The 24,209-nt window shown below is 46.8% G+C and overlaps 1 protein-coding gene across 1 annotated transcript in view; it reads right to left on the bottom strand.

Annotated features, from left to right (window-relative positions):
- LOC137537022 (uncharacterized) overlaps positions 1–24,209 on the bottom strand; it is a 135,884-nt gene that overhangs the window by 62,549 nt on the left and 49,126 nt on the right. The window contains exons 12-17 of the mRNA XM_068259178.1: positions 14,817–14,865; positions 13,778–13,893; positions 13,509–13,643; positions 13,318–13,396; positions 12,898–12,995; positions 10,458–11,190 (exon numbers count right to left, since the gene is read on the bottom strand). Of these exons, the coding sequence (XP_068115279.1) occupies positions 10,458–11,190; positions 12,898–12,995; positions 13,318–13,396; positions 13,509–13,643; positions 13,778–13,893; positions 14,817–14,865 (1,210 nt within the window). The remainder of the gene's footprint in view (positions 1–10,457; positions 11,191–12,897; positions 12,996–13,317; positions 13,397–13,508; positions 13,644–13,777; positions 13,894–14,816; positions 14,866–24,209) is intronic.

Below are 24,209 nucleotides of genomic sequence, written 5' to 3'. Positions count from 1 at the left end.
AAAAAAAAATGGACTCAAAGTTTTATACTTGTGACAGGCCTATATGTACATATAGCAAGAAATCTGTGCTATGTTTGTGGAGCAATGTGGTTTCATTCAGGCCACGCCCACAGTGGTGCGCAGGGGTGTAACGGCCACTTTGACATGCGGCTTACTGCACTGCAAGGCACCACCTAACCCACATTTACAGTGCGGTGGTAGCATTGTGGTATAACCAGCTGTGCTATGGTAATGCACTGCATGCAGTACATTACTGCTAAATGGGCGTCTTAAAAGACATCCGAAGCGAAAATAAACGAATGAAAAACGATTGTATCTATCTTCCTTCTCCTAAAAATGACTTAAGATATTCCACAGTTTTATTTTATGTTTAAATCTACTTTTTAAGTTTTAACTGTTTTATTGTTTTTGCTTAATGACATATTCATTGAAGTGTCATTATAGTATAGTCACTTCCGGTCTGAGTCAGGACTGAGTCAGCCACTTACATACCTGATATTTAACTCTTTCAGGCAGATAAAGATAAAAAGAAACACAGCATAGTTATTAGTGTGCTTGGCACTGTACATAACCATGTCTAGCTCATCATGTCACACGTCACTTTGGGTATCCTTTAACAGATACAGTGAAGCATACTTTCATAGATTGTATACTTCACTGTATGTGACATAGCACCTCCGTTATGTGCAGTACGACTTTTTTTGTTCCATTGCATTGTCTTCCTGTTATATAGGGAACGCACTGCAACGTCCCACTGTGACCGCGGCCTTACACATTCTTATCACCATTGTGTATTTGTGTCACCCATATGTCCCTTGTAAATGTAACTTTTTCTCTCTCTTGTTCCTAATTGTGCCAATAAATACATTGTGAAGTCAGTGGCAACATTTGGTTTGGGCCTTGACCAAGTGCTGGAGCACCCCGATCCTCTCCCTCTCTTCCCGCCATTAGAATCTTTAGCTCACCCGGATGACATTAGGAGGCTGCCTGTCTGACGAGTGAGGAGAGAGAATCAGGCAGTAATCAGGACATTACTCACTTCGCCAGGTAGTCAGTGTAAGACAGGTGAGTTCCGCTGGCACTTGCTGCGGAGAGTGTGGGACATCCTGACTGCTAGGGGGCGCTGCTCATGTAAATGGATGTCGCACACAGTAAGGAAGGGAAGGGAGCCTCTGATCTGCAGAGATATCCCTCTGGCCAGACGTGACCTGAGGTCTGCTCTCCCCACCACTTGTCTTCCTCTCCTTCATTTTTCTCTTAACCCTTAAAGGACACCTTAAGCAAGATGGATAAGGAGGCTGAAAAAGCTAAACCTGTTTGGCTCTGTGCTACCGTGCAGGCATTAGCAGTCTGAGGCTACACAGTGCAGCCATGCACTCAGCTTGTCGGTCTGCTCTGGGGAGGGGAGGGGGGGCCGTGCTGGAATGGCAAGGCAGAGAGGTGAAGGGAGACGGGGGAAGCATCTAGGGGATCCAGATACTTCCATCTACTTAAATAAGTACCCAAATTCATCACTGTTTTCCCTTCAGGTTAAACACCTAAACACTCTTCCTGTTGCCTTATTCTAACCAAAAACCAGGAGGGTAACTACACTGGGCCACCCCCCCTTCTCCCAACCTCCATAATGGGGGGTGGTTTGTGTGCTGGGCTTGGGATCAAGGGGGGGGGGGCATAATGTATAGTAGCAACAGAGCTAAACAGGCCCCTTTTCATTTCCTCTTCAGTTTGCAAGTGCCATGCAGCCAGCCAATCACCATGCAGGTTCAGTCACATGCTGCTTGGCAACTGCTGACTGTGCACCACTTGTACACTGAAGAGGAAGTGAAGGAACCTGCATTGTCGACAAGAGTAGGTAATGTATACTGCTCCACTGCTGCTCTGCATTATGTACAGGATCAGGGTACCGCTCCCGGGCCACTCCCCCGCTGGGGTTATTGTTACGCATCTGAAGCTCCAACCCCCAGCTCCCAGGCCACTCCCCCGCTGGGGTAATGGTTGTATATCTTAAGCTCCACCCCCAGCTCCCGAGCCCCTCCCAAGCAGGGGTTATTGTTACGACCCAGTTTAAAACTCAAATGTTCACCATTGAGTACAAATCTTGTAGATGTAAAACTGCAATGTAAACCTCAGATTTAGTGATGCAGGAATATGCAGGTGCTAGGGTTAGTAACTCACTAACTTGCCCATAAACCATTACACATCTGAAGGGTGAAGCTCAAGACATCTAATCATTTATGGGCGAGCTGATGAGTTATTAAAACTGGCACCCACTGATCCTTACATCACTAAGACATTGCTGATACCTGACCTCCATCCTAACCTTAAAGAGGAGCTGTCAGCCATACTATCTCAGAAAAAAACACATGTATAAGTAGATAAATACTTGCTCAACTTACATAACACATGTTTTGTACTGTCCACATTTTTATTTTAGTGATTTTTCTACAGTAAAAAAGAGAAAATCCTTCATAGCAGTTCCCATTTTAAGTGTGGCTATTTTGAATCCAATTCTGATGTCATTTCCTCCCTTACTCTCCTCTGTCTCATTTGCCCACCCTTCACTATAGAAAGTGCATTGTCTCAGCATGAGAAATATTGGCCAATCAGAGAGGAACAGAGGTGTGGGAGGGGAAAACAGGAGGGAAAGAGGCTTAATTAATGCATTAGTTAAGTCTGAGGGGAAATAGAGAAGCAAAAAAGGACAACTCATTAGGTAGCTGCAACACCTATAGCTCTGCACCGGTGGTATTATGGTACTGGGATGGCAGAGAGTGGTCTTAACCACCACCCTTCTTCCTATTATTATTATTAACTGGATTTACATGGCGCCAACATATTATGCAGCGCTGTACAATAAATAAGGTTACAGACATTAATAATGGGAGTGACAGTCAACAGACAATAAGCAATAAGGTACACAATGCCATATCATACCCTGGAGTAATAGTCTCAGTAATTCAGGTTCACGTTACTCTGTGAGCAGAGTGCACAGATACACAAGGAGGGAGGGCCCTGCAAGGCTTACAATGTAAAGGGAGGGGGTGGTAACATGATAGGAGAGGGCTGAGTGGAAATGACCTTGTTGTGATGTCAAATTGTGGAGAATTCTGGTAAATTTGATTCCATTGCTTTACCCAGGCCCGGATTTACATCAGAGGAGTCAGAAGGCACAGATGTCCTGACACCCCAGACTTCCTCCTCCATGTACCTACAAACCTCCGCTTCTTCCTCTATGACCCTATAAACCTGAGCCCAGCTGTCACTTCTCCCTTACTTCCCTTGCCCATCATAGGTAGCTACAAGCGTCTCTTAGCATTAGGAAGCCAGATGTACCCTCCCCACAATGGAATGCCGAGAGCTAAGCGAGTAACCTCTCAGGACTCTGCACAGGGAAGGAGGGAGGCACTAGGGGAGGGGAGTGAGTCGCCCCTTCCATCTGCAGGCTTTCTGTAGGCATGGCCTACAGTGCCTTATGGTAAATCCGGCCATGGTTTTACCCTTAAACTGACATCCTTTAAACGCGAGCTGACGTCAGCTGTGAACTGACTAGCAGCCTTGCTTATATACACAACCTGAGCAAATGTAATCAGGATGCATACCTATGAAATAGCCACCTGGAGATTTGAGCGCAGGGTAAAGCCGATATATCCGATATATAGCTCACCCTGCTCCTGCACAACTCCCGACGGCGTTAATTACTATTCCCCCTCCAGGTTGCCATGGAGAGTGGGGGAATGATGTAATTCGGCTTACAGCTATTGCTGACGGACTAATTACATTATTTTAAAAGTAATTTGAGCTTGGTAATAATTATAGCCTATGGTAGCACCAGCTGCACCCAAATCTCCTGTGCTGATCAGGATGGTCCATACAGCTGAGTGACTTAGTATATCAGCAGAGGGGGGTGGTCTCTACAAGCCTCATGCATATCAATCAGGATTGTAGGGCTAACAAACTGCTAGAAGTACACATAACCTCCTCACTGCAATATCAGCTTTATGAAGAGGCTATATCTTTTTCCTTAGGAATATCTGTGACATTGCCCAATGCAGTCCCTACAGCATGTAACCTAAAATCACATACTTTAATGTTATTTATCTCATTCAGCTTCCCTGTAATAGGTTGTAGCCACACCCAGCTCAAGTCACATATACATCTCTCCATTGGTGCCCAGAGGTGCCCCAGATCTTCCAAAACCCCAGCAATGCCCCTGTGTGACGTTACCAAACTCTAATTTATAGGAGCTGCGGTGTAGAGGAAATATCCATTTATGTCATAGAGAGCCAAAACCACTAATATGTATTATGCTAGATTTCAATACAGTGCTACCCATAATTATTCATACCCCTGGCAAATTTTGACTTAAAGTTACTTTTATTCAACCAGCATGTAATTTTTTGACGAGAAATGACACAGGTGTCTCCCAAAAGATAATAAGACGATGTACGAGAGGCATTATCGTGAAAAAAAATTCTTAGTTTTTATTTACATTTGACCAAAAAATGTCCAGTCCAAAATTATTCATACCCTTCACAAACTGTCACAGTTTGTGGGAAAATGTAAAGCTCTATACCATTCCAAATAGTCGAAGCTGTTCTAAAGCATCCTAAATACCGTGATTAATTGGGAACAGCTGCTTTAATCAACTCCCCTGATGAAGGCGTGAGGCCGAAATCCGGATCGGGAAACTTTTTTACATGCAATAAAATCAAGAATCCGTCCTGTAAGTGCATTCTTTTTGTGCAGCGTTACCAACACCAAGCGCAGTCTGCACAATCATTTTTTGTCCCCTCCGTATACCCTTATCCAGGAAGTAGGCCGACACTGGTCTGGAGAGTGGTGGAACGCAGAGGGTTGACGTCACTGCCGGCGGATGTGGAGAACGAATGACGGAGCGTCTCCGCGCGAGCCTTGAGTCTGGCTGCGCTACTGAGAGTGTCTCTCTTTCTCCTTCACATTCCGGGACGGATTGCGGCATAGGAGAAGACAGCACCATCTTCGTTTGGGGTATATTCAGCTTTGAGGTACTGTTACGAGACTTCTTGTAAGTCGGATGATCCACTGTGGGTGAAGGGAGTGCTGCCACCCCATTGCTACCCTCACGGTGTTTCTCCGCATTGGATACCCGGCTGAGTATACATTGTGACTGTCTACCATTTGAGTGCCAGGTGCTCCCATCACATTGTATATATATTCTCTTTTAGGGGTTGAGGACTGACCCTGAGCACACCTAGGCTGCTCACTCCATTAGTGCGCGACTGTTCATTCTTTTTGTCATTACTGCTTTAATCAACTCAACAAATAAAAATCAGTAGCTCTCTGCAACTGGTTTGTGGACAGTCATGGCTAAGACAAAGGAGCTTAGTGAGGACCTGCAGCTGCGCATTGTGGCTGCTCACAAGTCAGGAAAGTTTCAGTGGCTACAGTGCAAAGTATTATTAAAAATACAAGATGTTCTGCACTGTGGAGAATCTCAGAGGACGTTGTTGGAAGCCAAAAGTGACACCTGTGCTGGCCAGGAGGATAGTGAGAGAGGTGAAAAAGAATCCAAGGATCGCCACCACGGTCATTCTGGTGAATCTGGGCTCTGCTGGTGGCAATATCTCAAGGCAGACGATCCAGCCAATGGACCAGTGAACCTAATCACAGTAAACGGTAGGGCTGCACGATATATCATTTTAAAATCAATATCGTGATTTGTGGCAAAATGATTTCCTAATCGTCAAAGTGGCCATTTTTTCATGCGTAATATTTTAAGCATGCAGGCTTTTTAAACGTACTATTTTAAGCTCTCCATGCATAGAATTATTTGTGTTGGCTGCACGGTGAGCTTCCTCCCTCCGGCCGGAAGGAGTCAGAGCGGTAGTGAGTAGTGTCATGCAGCCAGCACATTGCTTGTGGAGGAGAAGGATCTGCACATCAGGCACTCCTGTTCTGCACTCCTGTCTCCTGTGGTCACACAGTGTACTGTATGCTCACTGCCCAGGATCTGTTATCTCTCCACTGTACTGTCGAGCAAACAACTTGGGTCACCACCACTGCCCTGTAAGTGGCCACTGTCCAGAATCTGCTGTGGTACTCAGCTTTGCATTTATTAATAGCTGCTATTTGTTTTGATAAATTCACAATGCAGAAACATTTATAAACATGACAGAAAATGACATCATACTATCAATTTGGTAGGATGATGTCATTTTCTGTAAATGCATGTTTGTAAATGTTAGTGTACATTGGGAATTTAATGTTAAAGCTCGATTTGAAGAAAATCGTGGACCAAAAAAATCTAAATTGCAATTTTTGCCAGAAAAAAAAAACGCAATTCAATTGTTTCCTAAAATCATGCAGGCCTAGTAAATGGCACCATGAAAAAGAGCAATACTTGAGGATTCTCAACGACGACATCAGGCAGTCTGCAGAGAAACTTGGCCTTGGGTATCAGTGGACATTTCAGCATGACAATGACCCAAAACACACAGCAAAAGTGGTGAAGAAATGGTTAGCAGACAACAAAATTAATGTTTTGTAGTGGCCCAGACAGAGTCCTGACTTGAATCCAATTGAGAATCTGTGGAGGGAGCTAAAGATCAGGGTGATGGCAAGAAGACCCTCCAACCTGAAAGATTTTGAGCTCATTACTAAAGATGAATGGGCAAAAATATCTGTGGAGACATGCAAAAAGCTGGTCTGCAATTATAGGATGTGTTTGATTGCTGAAATAGCCAATAAAGGCTTTTCTATTGATTATTGAGGAGGGTATGAATAATTTTGGACTGGACACTTTTTGCTCAAATGTAAATAAAAGCTGATAATTTTTTTCTCACAATAATGCCTCTTGTACATCATCTTATTATCTTTTGGGAGACACTTATGTCATTTCCCGTCACAAAATTATTTGCTGGTTAAATAAAAGTAACTTTATGGCAAAATTTGCCAGAGGTATGAATAATTATGGGCAGCACTGTACGTACATACTGTATTTACTCCTATATATATGTAGTATAGCCATATCTCTCCTTATTATAGGCTGCGTTCCATAGATAATTTCCGTCATGTCCGATATTACTTTGGAACATAACTCACCCCTATTGTGACCAATCTGTGTACAGTAATGTACAGTGACCATTATCAGCTTATTACAGGCTGATAACACTATGGGTCCTTTTACACTTGCTCTCAGTTATAACTGAAAGACAGTTGGGCACCATGGCAGCCTAGTGGTTAGCGCTCTTGCCTTGCAGCGCTGGGTCCCTGGTTCAAATCCCAGCCAGGTCAACATCTGAAAGGAGTTTGTATGTTCTCCCTGTGCCTGCATAGGTTTCCCCCGGGCACTCCAGTTTCCTCCCACATGCAGCCCTAGACTATGTTACATACACTACACCATACATACATACATATGAGTATGGTAGAGATTAGATTGTGAGCCCCTCTGAGGGACAGTTAAGTGACAAGACAATATACTCTGTAGAGCGCTGCAGAGGATGACGGCACTATATAAATACATGACAATAAGAGAGAGACAACTGATTTACAAAGTAATGTCCATGTTTCCCTTATGGCTCAGTTCACACTTAATATAATTACAGCTACATTAGAAGATTTAATGACTCTCAGAGTGTGAAAGTCCTCACCTGGGAGTTGAGTCACTCAGGGCTCATTCACACTAGAGGCGGTTTTCTCTTTTTTTTAAGCGCTGGCGATTTTTCAAAATCACCCTGAAAGTGCTGACACCATGAATCTCTATGAGAGAGTTCACATCTAAACGGATTGTTTCCGATCCGCTCAGAAAAGCGGTGCATGGGCCATTTTTGAGGCGATTTTGCCTCAATGGAAGGTATAGGAAAAATGTAAATCGCTCACAAAATCGCTTTGTGCAGCGATTGCATTCATGTTTTTAGAATAAAGACATTGTATTTATTATTTTCCGGATCAAAAAATTCACTTCCTGACTTTAGGAAGTGAAAAATCGCTCTGTAAAAGCGCTTAGAAAAGTGCTTGTACAAAAAAGCAGCGTGCAGGTAATCACCGGGAATCTACAACAAAAATCGCATCAAGAAACGCCTAACACAAATGCTAACGCAATCAGAACGCAGTGTGCACAAGGCCTGAGGGCCCGTTTCCACTTGTACGGTTTCCATGCTGAATCCACAGGCAAATCGCGCGGGGAAACTCTGCCATAGGGAACAATGGCGCCGCTGGCTGAGTCTCTTGCCCTAGCGAATCGGCCAACATTTTCATCCGTTTAGGTGCGGGAGGCTGTGAATCCCATAGCTGTGCATGGCACAGCTGATGGGATTCCTCTGTGTACCTGCAGACCAGGAAGTGCCGCCGTGCGTCTCGCAGCCGTGTGCGGCACAAGTGGAAACGGGCCCTATAGGAAATATTGTGAGTAATCTCCTGTTACTCATGCTACAGCCACAGTGTGCTTTAAATGTAATGTTTTGTGTGCTATTAGCCGCACAGTGCGTACATACACAGGAGCGCACACTATGCTGCAGGTAGTGTAGGTAATGTTTGGCGTGCTATTAGCCGCACAGCGCGCACATACACAGGAGCGCACACTATGCTGCAGGTAGTGTAGGTAATGTTTGCCGTGCTATTAGCCGCACAGCGCGCACATACACAGGAGCGCACACTACGCTGCAGGTAGTGTAGGTAATGTTTGGCGTGCTATTAGCCGCACAGCGCGTACATACACAGGAGCGCACACTATGCTGCTGGTAGTGTAGGTAATGTTTGGCGTGCTATTAGCCGCACAGCGCGTACATACACAGGAGCGCACACTATGCTGCAGGTAGTGTAGGTAATGTTTTGCGTGCTATTAGCCGCACAGCGCGCACATACACAGGAGCGCACACTATGCTGCAGGTAGTGTAGGTAATGTTTGGCGTGCTATTAGCCGCACAGCGCGTACATACACAGGAGCGCACACTATGCTGCAGGTAGTGTAGGTAATGTTTTGCGTGCTATTAGCCACACAGCGCGTACATACACAGGAGCGCACACTATGCTGCAGGTAGTGTAGGTAATGTTTTGCGTGCTATTAGCCGCACAGCGCGCACATACACAGGAGCGCACACTATGCTGCAGGTAGTGTAGGTAATGTTTGGCGTGCTATTAGCCGCACAGCGCGCACATACACAGGAGCGCACACTATGCTGCAGGTAGTGTAGGAAATGTTTGGCGTGCTATTAGCCGCACAGCGCGCACATACACAGGAGCGCACACTATGCTGCAGGTAGTGTAGGTAATGTTTGGCGTGCTATTAGCCGCACAGCGCGCACATACACAGGAGCGCACACTATGCTGCAGGTAGTGTAGCGTAGCGAGCACTATTACCTTAAGCCTCCTTCCGGCAAATAAGGAGCGCCCCTCTCCTCCCGCCCTGATCACCTGTGGGTCCAATCACTATAGAGGACGTGATCCCCACACTCTCTGATTGGCCCAATAGGCTGCCTTTCACTTGACAAGCAGCCTACTGGGCCAATCACAGTGCGGGGATCATGTCCTCTATAGTGTTTGGGCAGGAAGGGGCTCAGGGCAGGAGGAAAGGAGCGCTCCTCATTTGCTGGAAGGAGGCTTACGTTAATAGTGTGCGCTCCTGTGTATGCAGGTGCTACGTGGCTAATAGCGCAGGTAGCGTGCAGAGTATTACATTTAGACTATGCTGTGGAAATAGCACGGGTAACAGGCTGTTACTCGCGCTATTTCCTTTAGTGAAATATACCCCTAATTAGTATTGTATTTCTGCTGCAAGGTGTAGCCGGATGCTTCTCCTTCATCCACAATCTCCCCTCTCCACAAAACAGAACAAAGTACTTCAAATCCATCAGGGTATCTGTACTGCTTCTGTATGAGTACCTAGCATAGCCCCGAATATGGCCACTATGCAAGCAGTGACACATAATAACAATACAGATAAACATTTATTCTACATGTAAAGGACACCTGAAGTGAGAGGGATATGGAGGCTGCTGTATTCATTGCCTTTTAAAACAACACTAGTTGCCTTGTCCCCCCCCTTTAGATCCTGTGCCTCTAATACTTTTAGCGATAGACCCTGAACAAGCATGAACAGATCAGGTACTCTGACTCAGGTTTTACTGGATTAGCCATATGCTTGTTCCAGGGTTTTGACTACTTACACATTACTTATGCCAGAAGATCAAACCAGGCATTATTTACATGGAAATAAATATGGCAGCCTCCATATCCCTCTCACCTAGGGTTCCCTTTAAGCAATACCAGTTGCCTGGCTGTCCTGCTGATCCTCTGCCTTTTAGCCATAGACCCTGAACAAGCATAGATCAGGTTTATGACATTTTTCTAAAATCTGACAAGATTTGCCAAATAGATCAGCAGGGCTGCCAGGAAACCGGTATTGTTTGAAAGGAAATAAATATGGCAGCCTCCATATACTTCTCTCTTCAGGTTCCCTTTATTGCTTGCTGATTACTCACCTGTTCTGCCCTCTGTAACAGTGTCCTCCTCTTTATTTGTCCCCAGTATGTCACCCTCCACCATAGACTGCTGATCACTCCTCACATACATCTCTTCTCCTTCCACTTTAATTGTCTTCATTATGTCATCCCCTTCCATACACTGCTGATCACTCCTCAAATATTCCTTTTGTTCTTCCTCTTTAGCTGTCCTCATCATGTCACCCTCCTCCATAGACTGCCGATCACTCCTCACATACGTCTCTTCTTCTTCCTCTTTAATTGTACTTATCATGACACCCTCCTCCACAGTCTGCTGATCACTCCTCACACACGTCTCTTTTTCTTCCTCTTTAATTGCCCTTATCATGTTTCCCTCCTCCATAGACTGCTGATCACTCCTCATATACATCTCTTCTTCCTCTTTAATTGCCCTCATCAGGTTTCCCTCTTCCATAGACTGCTGATCATTCCTCGCATATGTCTCTTCTTCTTCTTTAATTGCCCTTATCATGTTTCCCTCCTCCATAGACTGCTGATCACTCCTCGCATATGTCTCTTCTTCTTCCTCTTTAATTGCCCTCATCAGGTTTCCCTCCTCCATAGACTGCTGATCACTCCTCGCATATGTCTCTTCTTCTTCCTCTTTAATTGCCCTCATCAGGTTTCCCTCCTCCATAGACTGCTGATCATTCCTCGCATATGTCTCTTCTTCCTCTTTATCCACAGCACTTACATATATCAGTTCTCCAACCTAAGTGCACAAAAATGAGAGAAAATTTAACCTCCTTGTCGGTAATGACGAGCTCAGATCATCCATTACCGCCGGAGGGCGCCGCTCAGTCCCTAGTGGGCCGATTTCCTTACATTTTTTTTTAAACACGCAGCTGGCACTTTGCTAGCTGCGTATGGGGGTCGATCGCCGCCGCTCGCCACTGATGCGCCGCTACCCTCTGCGTAATAGGGCCCCCCCCCAGACCCCATGCGCAGCCTGACCAATCAGTGCCAGGCAGCGCTGAGGGGTGGATCGGGACTCCGTGTGACGTCAAGACGTTGATGACATCATCACGATAGTCGCCATGGCGACGGGGGAAGCCCTAAAGGAATTCCCATTCAGAACGGGATTTACAGACGGGCATACGTGCCGGCGGCGATCGGAGGGGTGGGAGGGACACCGCAGGGAGGGGGGAAGGGGGGAATCATGTAGCTAGCGCTAGGCTAGCTACATGATTTAAAAAAAAAAAATTAAAAAAACGATGCGCAGCCACCCTGGTGATCTTAATAGAATGCCAGGGTGGTTAAATGATACCGAAGTTCTAAATTAAATTCTAAAAATGACACCCAGTGTGTGTGTGGGGAGGTGCGCATAGGCTAACCACTCCTCCTGTGGCCTGGCGTCTGCCTCCGTTCACCCACTTCTGCTGCCGTTGTCCAGGTCCTTGTCAGAGTGGTCGCGCCCTTTGACCCAGACATACTGTGCTGTGCATGTGCAGTATGTCCTCTTGGGTGGCTTGTCACTGCGCTTGTCTGGAACTCAGCATGCTGTACGCACGCACGTGTGATGACGTATTCAGATCGGTCATAAGCCGCTCAAGAGGACATACTGCACATGCACAGCGCAGTATGTTGGGTCAAAGGGTGCCAACCGCTCTGACCAGGACCTGGACAATGGCAGCAATAGCAGGTGAATGGAGGCAGATGCTGGGCCACGGGAAGAGCGGTAAGCCTATGCGCAGCTCCCAACACACAGAGCGTCATTTTTAGAATTTAATTAGGACTAAGGTATCCTTTAAAATGTGAATGCAGATAAAACATGTACAGACTAGAGGGAAAGAATGTCACACAGTTTGAAGTCTCTGGGGGCACTTCGGCTGGGTTCACACTCAGGCCGGATGCACAATGGTGCATTCACAGCATATCCTAAACAGATACGCCGTGCTCCACCACAGTATTCCATAAGTGTTCACACTACTCACCGCTGTGTCTCCAGCCCACCACCACCCTTCCACTCTGGAAATACTAGTCCTTTGCATGCTGACATCATCGCTGGGCTGAAACATAGGGATAGATCAATGGGATTCTTCCTACCTAGCAACAGGGAGAATGCTCATTGGTCAACCACTAAACCAATGAGAATCCTCCCTTGTGCTATGGAAGATTCCCTTTGTTCTTCAAAAATCCAATGATAGCCCTATAGTTCTGCTGGCATTCCAATACCGGTGCTTGTCCCTGAGCCCAGCAGCAGTCAGCCGGTGGGGAACTTGGTGGCAGAGAAGACACAGCAGACAGGTTAGTACGTGCAGCATGGAGGCTACATAACCTAGAGGGAATGGGCAGACTTGCACTGGTTCTGTGAGCATCTGCAACCCCCATTCTGTTGCCAGTATAGCACATGCTCTTCCGCTCTGCTGGATCAGGGAGTTTTTAAGGTTAATGTGAATCTAGCCTTAGCCCCACTTACCTGATAACAGTGGGGGGTGGTGGGATCTTCCTGTAGACAATCAAGGGAATGAAGAGGACCTGTACATCTCTCTGGTGGGTTTCTGATATTGAATCCATCTGTAGGAAACACACATACACAATGACTGATGAAAAATGGGTGTTATGCACTAAACAACAGTAACAGGCTGTCTGTGCATGGCAGTTTTACCATTACTAATGTCAGGGGACTACCATCCATTTACTCATTGGCACCACGTGTGTTACCATAGCAACACATGGTGCTAATGGGTTAACAAACGGTGATCCCTCTGCGTTAGCACACTTTACCACTTCAAAGCACATCAGGCCCATTGCCTTTATGTAATTATCAGGTGATGGGGATTTAGTTGGAGCCTCCATACTGCTCTCTCCTTTACAGGAAATGAGAGTCTGCTCTTACCTGGTGATGTGAGGGGCGGATGATTCTCCACCATGGCGTCCTTGTAGAGGTCCTTGTGTCCTTCTATATACTGCCACTCCTGCATGGAGAAACAGACAGGGACATCCTGATAAACATGATGATACAGTCACCACCCAGACACACACCTTGTTGTTACTGAACAATGTCCCATAATTCCCAGCACTGCTCACCTCTCCTGTCAGCAGCTCCATCATCTTCCTGGTGACTTCCAGAATCTTCTGCTTGTTGTGTCTCTCAGATATAAGGGAGTGAGGTTTGGGCACCATGATGGTCACATAATCACCAGACTTCAATGGAGGAAAACTCTGTATCAAAAGACCGACAATAATGTCACAAGATCTCCCAGAATCCTCTTCATCACTCTAGTCAGGTGAATGTTTTATGAATAGAGATAAGAGTTACTACAGTATGTCATGTGACCTCCCAGAATCCTCCTCACCTCTCCAGTCAGCAGATAGATGATCTCCAGGGTGAGACTGAATATCCTCTCAGTCATGTGACTCTGGTCCTTGTCCATTCTGAGTGATGTGGTCAAGTGATCCGTACAGGATGCTCCTATATTTTGATGGATAATAAGGGGAAGATAATCTAGTTTGTTCAAGTGTCAGTGGTGAAACCACCAATACACAACCCCCCTCCCCCCAACACTCCCCATTGCTGTCACTGGTGGATGGTAGGGCATTCAGAGTATTGCAGGTAAGCATAAGATGTTGGTTTCTAGCTACCTGTGCACTATACTCTCCCAGTATAACACCTCCCACTGTTACCATTTCTGTGATGTCACAGCAGGCCTGGTAGTGGTAGATGGAGGAGGATATGAGGAGAGAAGAGGCAGAGACTGAGGCTAATGGGAGCAGAGGACTGGAGTAGTCATAAACCAATGGAATTCCTTCCTTTTACTACTGTACATGGAGGTGGGGAAGGGAGCAATACTGGAGTGTGAAAATGGTTATACAGGGGGAAATAGCATTATTGGGGTGGGGGACATTACATGCTGGAGGATGATGGTAATGGTGGGGAGACACAGAAGGGACATGGCTATACTGGGGGAGAAATAGCATTATTGGGGTGGGGTCATTAGATACTGGAGGATAAAGGCAATGCTGGGGAATAGAGCTATACTTGGTAAGAGATTGCATTATTAGAGTGGGGTAAGGTAAATCATTACATACTGGAGGATGATGGCAATGCTGGGCAGGGGGTGGGGGAGTTACAGAGGGGGCATGGCTATACTGGGTGGGTATGTTGTCTTGGCTCTGTGATGTAACTGAGCTGAATTATTAATAGTAAGGCGAGATAACAACCATAATCCATAATACATGTGGGAGTAGGGGGCGCTAAAAAAAGCTAGCAAACACAACAGTTATATAATGGTCTCTTGCACTGAAATTACTTTGACGGAGGATAGTGACATGTGTACTATGGCCTCCACCCCGACCTCTGCTCTGCTCAATATAGAACAAGACTCACACAATTACCTCTTCCAGCAATGTTTTCTTCACTTCCTGGCTCCTGCAACTTCTCTTCCTGGTGTTACATCACTTCCTGTCTATGGGTTACATCACTTCCTCCTGCCTTTGAGATCAATTAATCCTACCTCCTGTAAGCGTAAGTTCGTCCTGGGAAGGAAGATGAATAGGCCAACTGCTCTAGTAATGGTCATCTGTGTCTATGAGAATTCATGGAGAAGCATGAGATTTGTTTAATCAGCTGATAGTTTGCAAAGCTCTGTTTTGCTGTGATCACATCCTGCTTTAGCACTTGATCATGACTACATAGCTCCCAACTGTCCCTCTTTCGGAGGGATAGTCCATCTTTGGGAGCCCTGTCCCTCTTTCCCTCTTTCCTCCTCAATTGTCCCTCTTTCAGGACTTTGTCCCTCTTTGTATGTAAATATGTATATCTCTCTACTAAAAATATGTTTGATTGACTCTAAACTTTATTCCCATCCTTTCAATTGATATATTACTAATTTTAAAATGTTAATATGAAAGAAAATAAACCAGGATAGAGAGGACCAGTGTTGTTTGAATTATAAAATAACATTTTCTTATAAAATCTTTATGGCATGCGTGACTAGGGGTGTGGCTTAAGCGTCCCTCTTTCTCATCTCAAAAAGTTGGGAGGTATGTGACTAGCAAATCAGAGACTTCCATACCTGTCTCTCTCCATGAGTTCTCCTAGACATGACCATCACTAAACTGCTGCCTCTGTTGGGAATTCACCAGCACTCAGTTGTCTATTATTAACATTGCTAGCTGGTGGTGAGAACTATGCTGTGAGGGGCAGGAGTGCATGCACTATCTTTCTGGCCATTGTACATGCCAAGCCATCACACATGCTGTATCGCTGTAAAGGCATGTGCCGCTGCACGTGTGGCCAATTCTGCAATTCTGTTAACAGAAGGACATGTAGAAAGACACATAGCATTTAGCTACAAATTATGATAGATCATCATAAATATACTGATTGGCTGGATATTGTTATGGTTTAAGGTCTCTGCCTCTGACACAGGCGAGCTGGGTTCAAATCTTCTCTCTTTCTGTTTAGTAAGCCAGCACCTATTCAGTAGGAGACCTTGGGCAAAACTCCCTAACACTCAGGGCCAGATTTAAAGCTAGGGAGCCTATAGGCACATTTGTTTTGGCTCCTTAAACCCTGCCCCTCAGTACAGGCCACACCCACAACTTACTCCCTCTTTACCTATTAAATTAACCATGCAGCCATAACCAAACTCAAATAGAGTATACCAACAGTATGCAGATAATACCAAAGATGCAGAATTAACCAAATATTACCAACAACAAACAGACAAAGTTTCTAGATTAGTGATTTGAAGGGCATTTAGGTGTGGCCATGTAGGTTAGTGTTAATTTAAGGTAAGGCGACAATTTGGTGTTTGGAGGAATTTTGTCTGGCATTCTACAATAATGTTTAATACCTCAAAAACGGATGCAGCCTCTGTGGAACCACAAGGCTCAGCATGTCCTACACGTCAGTGAGATCTAGGGATGATCCTAGGGATCCCACAAACGAATTCTCGGAAAAAGAACACAAATTTGAAACAGTGGACCACAGCATGGGGGTTTAAAGAGACTCTGTAGCAAAAAAAAAGTTCCCCTGGGGGATACCCACCTTGGGAGAGGGAAGCCTCAGGGTTCCAATGAGGCTTCCCCCCCTGTAGCTGCAGGCAATCCAGTGCTGGCTCCCCCGAAGTCTCCGACAATCTAGGCTCGACAAGCCGTACAAGCTACATTTATTTACCTTCCCTGGCTCCAGCGGGGCGCTGTTGCGGCTCTCAGCACGGAGATAGGCGGAAATAGCTGATCTCCGTCGGGTCCACTCTACTACGCAGGTACAGGAGACTTGCGCCTGCGCAGTAGAGCGGGCCGACAACGATTGTCTATTTCCACCTATCTCCGAGTGGAAAGCTGATACTGCGCCTGCGCTGGAGCCGGCAAGGTAAATATTTACATCCCCACCGTTCCGGGAGCTTTTTCGCCGCCACGGGACACAGGAGGATGGGGTAAGCCTTGATAGCATCCGGAGGCTTCCCCCACCCGAGGTGAGTACCCCCCCAGGGGAACTTTTTCTCGTTACAGGTTTTCTTTGTCAGCTTTGACACCTCATGTGTGCGCTACCCTTCATGGTGCGTTTCAGCTCACCAGCTACTTCCTGTTTTTGGTCTGTGAAGGAGGGAATATTGAGAGCTGGAGGGCAGCGCACGGAGGAGGTGTCAAGGGTGATCTAACCCAGGCATGGGCAAACTTGGCCCTCCAGCTGTTAAGGAACTACAAGTCCCACAATGCATTGCAGGAGTCTGACAGCCACAGTCATGAAAGAGACTGAAGCGAGAATAAATCTCGCTTCAGAGCTCATAGTTAGCAGGGGCACGTGTGCCCCTGCTAAACCGCCGCTATAGCACCGCTAAACGGGGGTCCCTTCACCCCCAACTGCGACACTTGGTCGCTCCTGGAGGCAGGGCTAACGGCTGCAGCCCTGCCTCCAGTCGCGTCTATCAGCGGCGCATCGCCGCCTCTCCCCCGCCCCCCTCAGTGAAGGAAGACTGAGAGGGGCGGGGGGAGAGGCGGAGATACGCGCTGACAGACGCGCGTGGGGCAGGGCTGCGGCGGTTAGCCCTGCCCCAACCAGGAAGCGCTCCCCCGCTGAAACGAGGGGTTTTGGGGGATCAGGGACCCCCGTTAAGCCGCGGGATAGCGGCGGTTTAGCAGGGGCACATGTCCCCTGCTATCTATGAGGTCTGAAGCGAGATTTATTCTCGCTTCAGACTCTCTTGAAGTCATAAAGGCAAATGCATTGTGGGACTTGTAGTTTCGTAACAGCTGGAGGGCCGAATTTGCCCATGTCTGATCTAACCCCTCATGCCGCGACCTGCTGTGCTTTAAGTTTCTGTTCTGTTCCAAGTCATTGAGAACAGCATTTAGATGCGGAATGCTCATCCCTCTTGAGATCAAACTGAGGGGCTGCATTGTACACTGAGGGGCTGCATTGTACACTGAAAGGCTGCATTATACAGAGAGAGGCTGCATTATACAGAGAGAGGCTGCATTGTACACAGTGAGGCTGCATTGTACACAGTGAGGCTGCATTGTACCCAGAGAGGCTGCATTGTACCCAGAGAGGCTGCATTGTACCCAGAGAGGCTGCATTGTACCCAGAGAGGCTGCATTGTACCCAGAGAGGCTGCATTATACCCAGAGAGGCTGCATTATACCCAGAGAGGCTGCATTATACCCAGAGAGGAGAGAGGCTGCATTATACATGGAGAGGCTGCATTATACAGAGAGAGGCTGCATTATACAGAGAGAGGCTGCATTATACAGAGAGAGGCTGCATTATACAGAGAGAGGCTGCATTGTACACAGTGAGGCTGCATTGTACACAGTGAGGCTGCATTGTACCCAGAGAGGCTGCATTGTACCCAGAGAGGCTGCATTGTACCCAGAGAGGCTGCATTGTACCCAGAGAGGCTGCATTGTACCCAGAGAGGCTGCATTGTACCCAGAGAGGCTGCATTGTACCCAGAGAGGCTGCATTATACCCAGAGAGGCTGCACTATACCCAGAGAGGCTGCACTATACCCAGAGAGGCTGCATTATACCCAGAGAGGCTGCATTATACATGGAGAGGCTACATTGTACACAGTGAGGCTGCATTATACACAGAGAGGAGAGAGGCTGCATTATACATGGAGAGGCTGCATTATACATGGAGAGGCTGCATTATACAGAGAGAGGCTGCATTATACAGAGAGAGGCTGCATTATACAGAGAGAGGCTGCATTACACACAGTGAGGCTGCGTTGTACCCAGAGAGGCTGCGTTGTACCCAGAGAGGAGAGAGGCTGCATTATGCATGGAGAGGCTGCATTATACATGGAGAGGCTGCATTGTACACAGTGAGGCTGCCTTGTAAACAGTGAGGCTGCATTGTACACAGTGAGGCTGCATTGTACACAGTGAGGCTGCATTGTACACAGTGAGGCTGCATTATACAAAATTAACTTAGAAATCAGATGGCTGACTGCGTCTTAATCTGCACCACTCCAATATGGAAGAGAGACTTCGGTTACCTTAGTCAACCTACATATACCAAAAATTGCCCTCAGTCTCTGCATGTGCTTATTAAAAAAATGATAATTTATTGGTTGCATACAAAAAATCCCCAGCATGTCATGTGGCATGAACTCCCCTAAAATCAATTAATGACCAAAGGTCAAACACATGCTTTGCAAATATCCCACTGTCCCTGTGAGGGTATTGCCCGTGATTGGTCACCCAGCTCTCGCCTATGCAAACCACATCGGTCTCCCATTCACATTTGGACATGCGTGGGCTATCCACCGGTGCACACCCTGAGGCCTCCACACACACTGAGCTCAGGTCTGTTATCTGATTCCTATGGTACAAGCAACTGCTGGTGCATTAATCCTACAGATGTTTGGTGCAACTTCCGTTGTTTCAATCCACTAAAGTCCCCGTTTCATGATTCTACCAATGCCCGTAATGCCATCAATCCATGTGGTCAAAACAGCTATTGAAAAGGTCCTTCGTGGCTAGTAATCTCCCCATAGCCATATGCATAAACACAGTCTATCAGTATAATCCTGCATACTCATCTCACCACTTCCAGAGTCAGTGTGCTGTTGTTTCGGGAGGTATACCCCCCCATTACTCACATCCTGCTGCTGCCTTGAAGTTTACCATGAAGGAGCTCTGTTCAGGGCTCTCGACTGCCGATCTTTGCCCGACACTCCGCGCCACCTCAAAATCTGCTGCGCTGCTGAAATGAGTCCGGGAAGAACAGGGTGTTTTCCCCGTGGGTGGGGTGAAACGTGTCAGCAGGTGGGCGTGGTCCAGACACATGTGAGCGCTCATGAGACCCGGGGCGCCAGGCAAACACCCTGTCAGCTCAGGCAGCGGCTCCCTCTATTCAGTAGTTTTGCCTGTGTGTCTTACAGCAGCCAGGATTTCCCTGCTCTCTATTGCACAGCTGCTGGCTGCGTCTTTCTGATGAGACGCACTGAGACCCAGGAGGGAGGAAGTTAGTGAGTGTTAAACCAAAACAGTAGGAATATACGCCTGACGTTCTCGGTAGATCCAGAGAGGATTACTTTTCTGGATCTCGAGATCATAAAAGTAGGTAATAAACTGACAACAAGAACCTTCCGCAAGGCCACAGTGGGCAATGCGCTCCTCCACATGGCAAGCCATCATCCGGTGTCCATGATCGGAGGGATCCCCACGGGACAGTTCCCAAGAATTCGGCGTAATTGTTCGGATATAGAACAGTTCAAACGTGAAGCGAAAGAAATGTATGGACGATTTCGTGAGAGGGGTTACACGCAGAGATCGCTCCGTTGAAGCTATAATCGGGCTATACGTACTGATCTCGAGCTGTTACTGCGCCCCCGTGCTTGTCGCTCGGCTGGTGTTGAGTGGAAGGAGGAATTTACTAGGATTGTAATTTGTAACCCAGTTCGATGCACATTGGTGTGATATAAATAAGGCCCTGAAGGGATGTTGGAATGTGTTACAGTTGGATCCTAAGATCAGTAAGATCGTAGGCTCAAGACCATTGATTACAGCCTGACGAGCCAGGAACTTATGGGACATTCTGGTTCAATCGGAATTACCCAGAAAGGAAGGGGGAACATGGCTTGACCGTATCCCACCCTCTACTGGAATGTACAGGTGTGGGTCTTGCAAGGCTTGTCCCTTCATTCTGAGATCTAATAGCTCCCCCCCAGGATCATATAAGAGAATACAAATTAAAGACGTTTTTCAATTGCAACTCCACATGGGTTGTCTACCTCATTATATGCCCGTGTAATAAATACTACGTGGGGATGATGACACGAGCTTTCAAGTCAAGACTTCTTGAGCACCTTGGGAATATTGCTAGTGGGGAGAAAAAAATCGCCGATCGCAGAGCATTTTCAAGAAATGCATAATGGCTCAATTGTTGGCCTTCGTGCGATGTGTATTGATAGTCTAGAAGTCTCAACATGCACGGAAAGAACTGAAGTGATGCTGATTTTTCCCTTAAAAGTTTCCTGTGAGATATAGGGGAGAATTTAGTTATTTACATTTAGTATAGCATTATAAAAATCTGAAGGTTTGTTATTGAAGTCTTGCAAGAAAAATGGAGTATTGTTATATGAGGAGTGCTTGCTATATTGAGTGGCTGGTGAGTGTGATGTAACCTCTAACACGATGACCCCAAAAAACATGGAAACCTTTCTCTCTGTTCCATTTTGAAAAGTGTGAATCCCCTTGAGGGACATGTATAAGCGGAGTTATAAATAATAACAAAATTAATCTAAAACGTTTCCTATGTGCTATTATGCTGGCGGCTCATTGGAATACATGGTGAACAGTATCTGCAGTAGGACTGAAAACCTACCTGTGTGTTCCCACCCGGACGAGCATAGTGGTAACACTCATCCAACTTTCCGTGAGGTGGGTGGAGCCAAAGGATTCCTATTTAGGATTGCCCCCCCCCCCCCCCCCCCAGAGAAAGTCACACCCCGATAAAGACCGGAAGTACCGGTCAAAACTAGTTGGCCAGTGCTGCATCTTGTGTGCCGACCTGACTCACCACTGATCCACCGTTGGATCCGTTTGATCTGCCTCCTTGGCGTCTAGGAGGTCACTTTGCTGCCGGGTGTAGTGAAAATATTTGCTACCTATCATATTTTGCAACTTGCCATAGAGGACAGTGTATGACTGTGTAGGCGTGGCTTCTCTCTGTTAACACGCCTGTAATTTTTTGCAACCACAGATCCCATTGAGCTAGAAGGGGGATTGTTCTCTCCAGGGGGGGTTATTAGTTGAGCAAGAGGGGGGATTGTTTCCTCGGGGGTGGGGGGTTATTAGTTGAGGAAGAGGGGGGATTGTTCCCTCCAGGGGGGGTTATTAGTTGAGCAACAGGGGGGATTGTTCCCTCCAGGGGGGGTTATTAGTTGAGCAAGAGGGGGGATTGATCCCTGGGGGGGGGGGTTATTAGTTGAGCAAGAGGGGGGATTGTTCCCTCCAGGGGGGGTTATTAGTTGAGCAAGAGGGGGGATTGTTCCCTCCAGGGGGGGTTATTAGTTGAGCAAGAGGGGAGGGTTCTGTGTGAGAATAGGGTTTGGTTGGGTTGCATTTTCTGATACAGATAGGTTAAAGTCAATGGCTAGGTTGCACTTTCTGATAGCTATACGTATAAATAAGTGCAACCGGTTGCAAAATCTGATAAAGTTGCAAAAAATTTCACCACACGGGCACTGTGCAGCCTGTGCTGTGGGCGGAGGACGCTGGAGACCTGGTGGGTGTGACGTGAGCCTCCTGCGCACTGTGACGTGAGCGTCTGCCCCGATGTGGAGTCGGATGGTGGTGACTGGCTTTCCCCGTTAGACCGGAGGCTCCTACATGGAGAGAAATACACCAATGGAAGAAACGGACCTGTTCACGGACTCCTCAGGGGCCCCTGTGAGGAGGTAATACCTTCTGTCTACCGTGAAGACCTAGAGCTGCTGGAGGAGTTCACAGAGTCCTGCAATTGTGATATAAGCACTGTGGACTGCTTTTGCTTTGCCTTGCTTGGCTCTACAGATGGCTTTGCTGTTTTTATTGTGGCTGGACTGGATGAACAACAGGAACACCCTAGTACTGCGTTTAGGGACTATTTGTAATCCTCTCTAGTTGATGGTCGGGGAGATAATTGGAGGAATCAATGCCCCTCTTCCCTGATTGAGCCGTGAGCATGTTGGTGGTGCGAGTGGTGTAAGTGGTTGTGCTAATTGATGCAGCTTGTGTACAACAGCACTGTTGGTTTTAACGATGTGCCTTGACACACCTTTTATGCTTTGATATGTCACTAAGAAAATAATAAACAAATACCCTTTTCACGACAATCCAGTCACGAGAATTGATTGTTAAGCAATGTGGCTTTTGGGTTATATTTACCTAGAGGAATTGAAGGTAATTGGTTAATATCTGTCCCTGTCCCCTCCCCATTTACCTTAAAATTAAGGAAGTGAGTGATGGCCTGATCACTGCCCACTCCTGTAGTGGTGCAGCCTGGCAGGAGTGCAATACTCACAGACAGTGGCCAAGTTTCCTGCCAGTTAGCTGCATAATTCACAAGTGTTACACAGACATGGATGTGCAAAACATCCATACATGTAATGCAATCAAAACACACTTTTATCTGACCTCGAAGGTGGATTAGGGCGTCCATGAAAAAAGGGTACTGTGAAAAAAGGGCCCGGCTGGATAACGAAATCTGATAACGATAAACATTGTTGTCAAACTTGGTTAATGCTAAATACCGTTATTGAGACATACGGGAAATAATAATGAAGAGATAATGTTAAAAATCGTTACGTAATTCAACAATACAGCGTAACCCAACCCTACTCTTACACAGAACCCTCCCCTGGTGGCCTAACTCTAACCATTTCCCCCCGGTGTTGCCTAACCCTAACCACCCCCCTGGTGGCGCCTAACCCTAACTACCACCACCCTCGGTGGTGCCTATCCTTAACCACCCCCCTGGTGGTGCCTAACCCTAACCACACCCCTGGTGGTGCCTAACCCTAACCACCTTCCCGGTGGTGCCTAACCCTAACCACCCCCCTGGTGGTGCCTAACCCTAACCACACCCCAGGTGGTGCCTAACCCTAACCACCTTCCCGGTGGTGCCTAACCCTAACCACCCCCCTGGTGGTGCCTAACCCTAACCACCACCCGGGTGGTGCCTAACTCTAACCACTCCCCTTAGTGGTGCCTAACCCTAACCACTCCCTCTGCAGAAACGGCCTTTTTCACATAGAAACGATAATATATTTGATAACGTGAAATCTGTACCTACAAACAAAATAATATGATAAAAACTATAACGTTGCAAGCTTCTAAAACAATAACATACTTAAAAAACTGTAATGTTCTAATGTTGTTAATGATATTCATTGCGGCACCCTTTTATCTGCTTTTTTCGCCGTATTAACGATAATTGCATTAAAGTCTATGGCGACGCCCTTTTCGTCCACCCTCAGCCGGCGCCCTTTTTTTCCTACCAGATTAGGGATGAGAAGTGGTTTGGATTGCATCACGTGTAGATGGTATCCATGTCTATAACCTTGTTAATTACTGTTACTGGACAAACAGTGCCAAAGATGTCTCATCTCTCCAGGAACTCATGGCGCCCCCACCCCACCCCCGCACAGGAAGCCTTGCAGAGCCATAGAATTACCTTCTCCTGCTGCTGGGTCTTCATCTCCAGATCTCACCCGCTCTGCTACAGCCAATCAAGCATAACAACTAATAGTCATGTGACATAACTATGCATGTGTGGCTGAAGCAGAT

The sequence above is a fragment of the Hyperolius riggenbachi genome, chromosome 10, assembly GCF_040937935.1.
Source record: "Hyperolius riggenbachi isolate aHypRig1 chromosome 10, aHypRig1.pri, whole genome shotgun sequence".
In the NCBI taxonomy this organism is placed as follows: domain Eukaryota; kingdom Metazoa; phylum Chordata; class Amphibia; order Anura; family Hyperoliidae; genus Hyperolius; species Hyperolius riggenbachi.
Note: the sequence above shows the minus strand (reverse complement) of the source record. Positions and strands in the feature narration are given on the sequence as shown.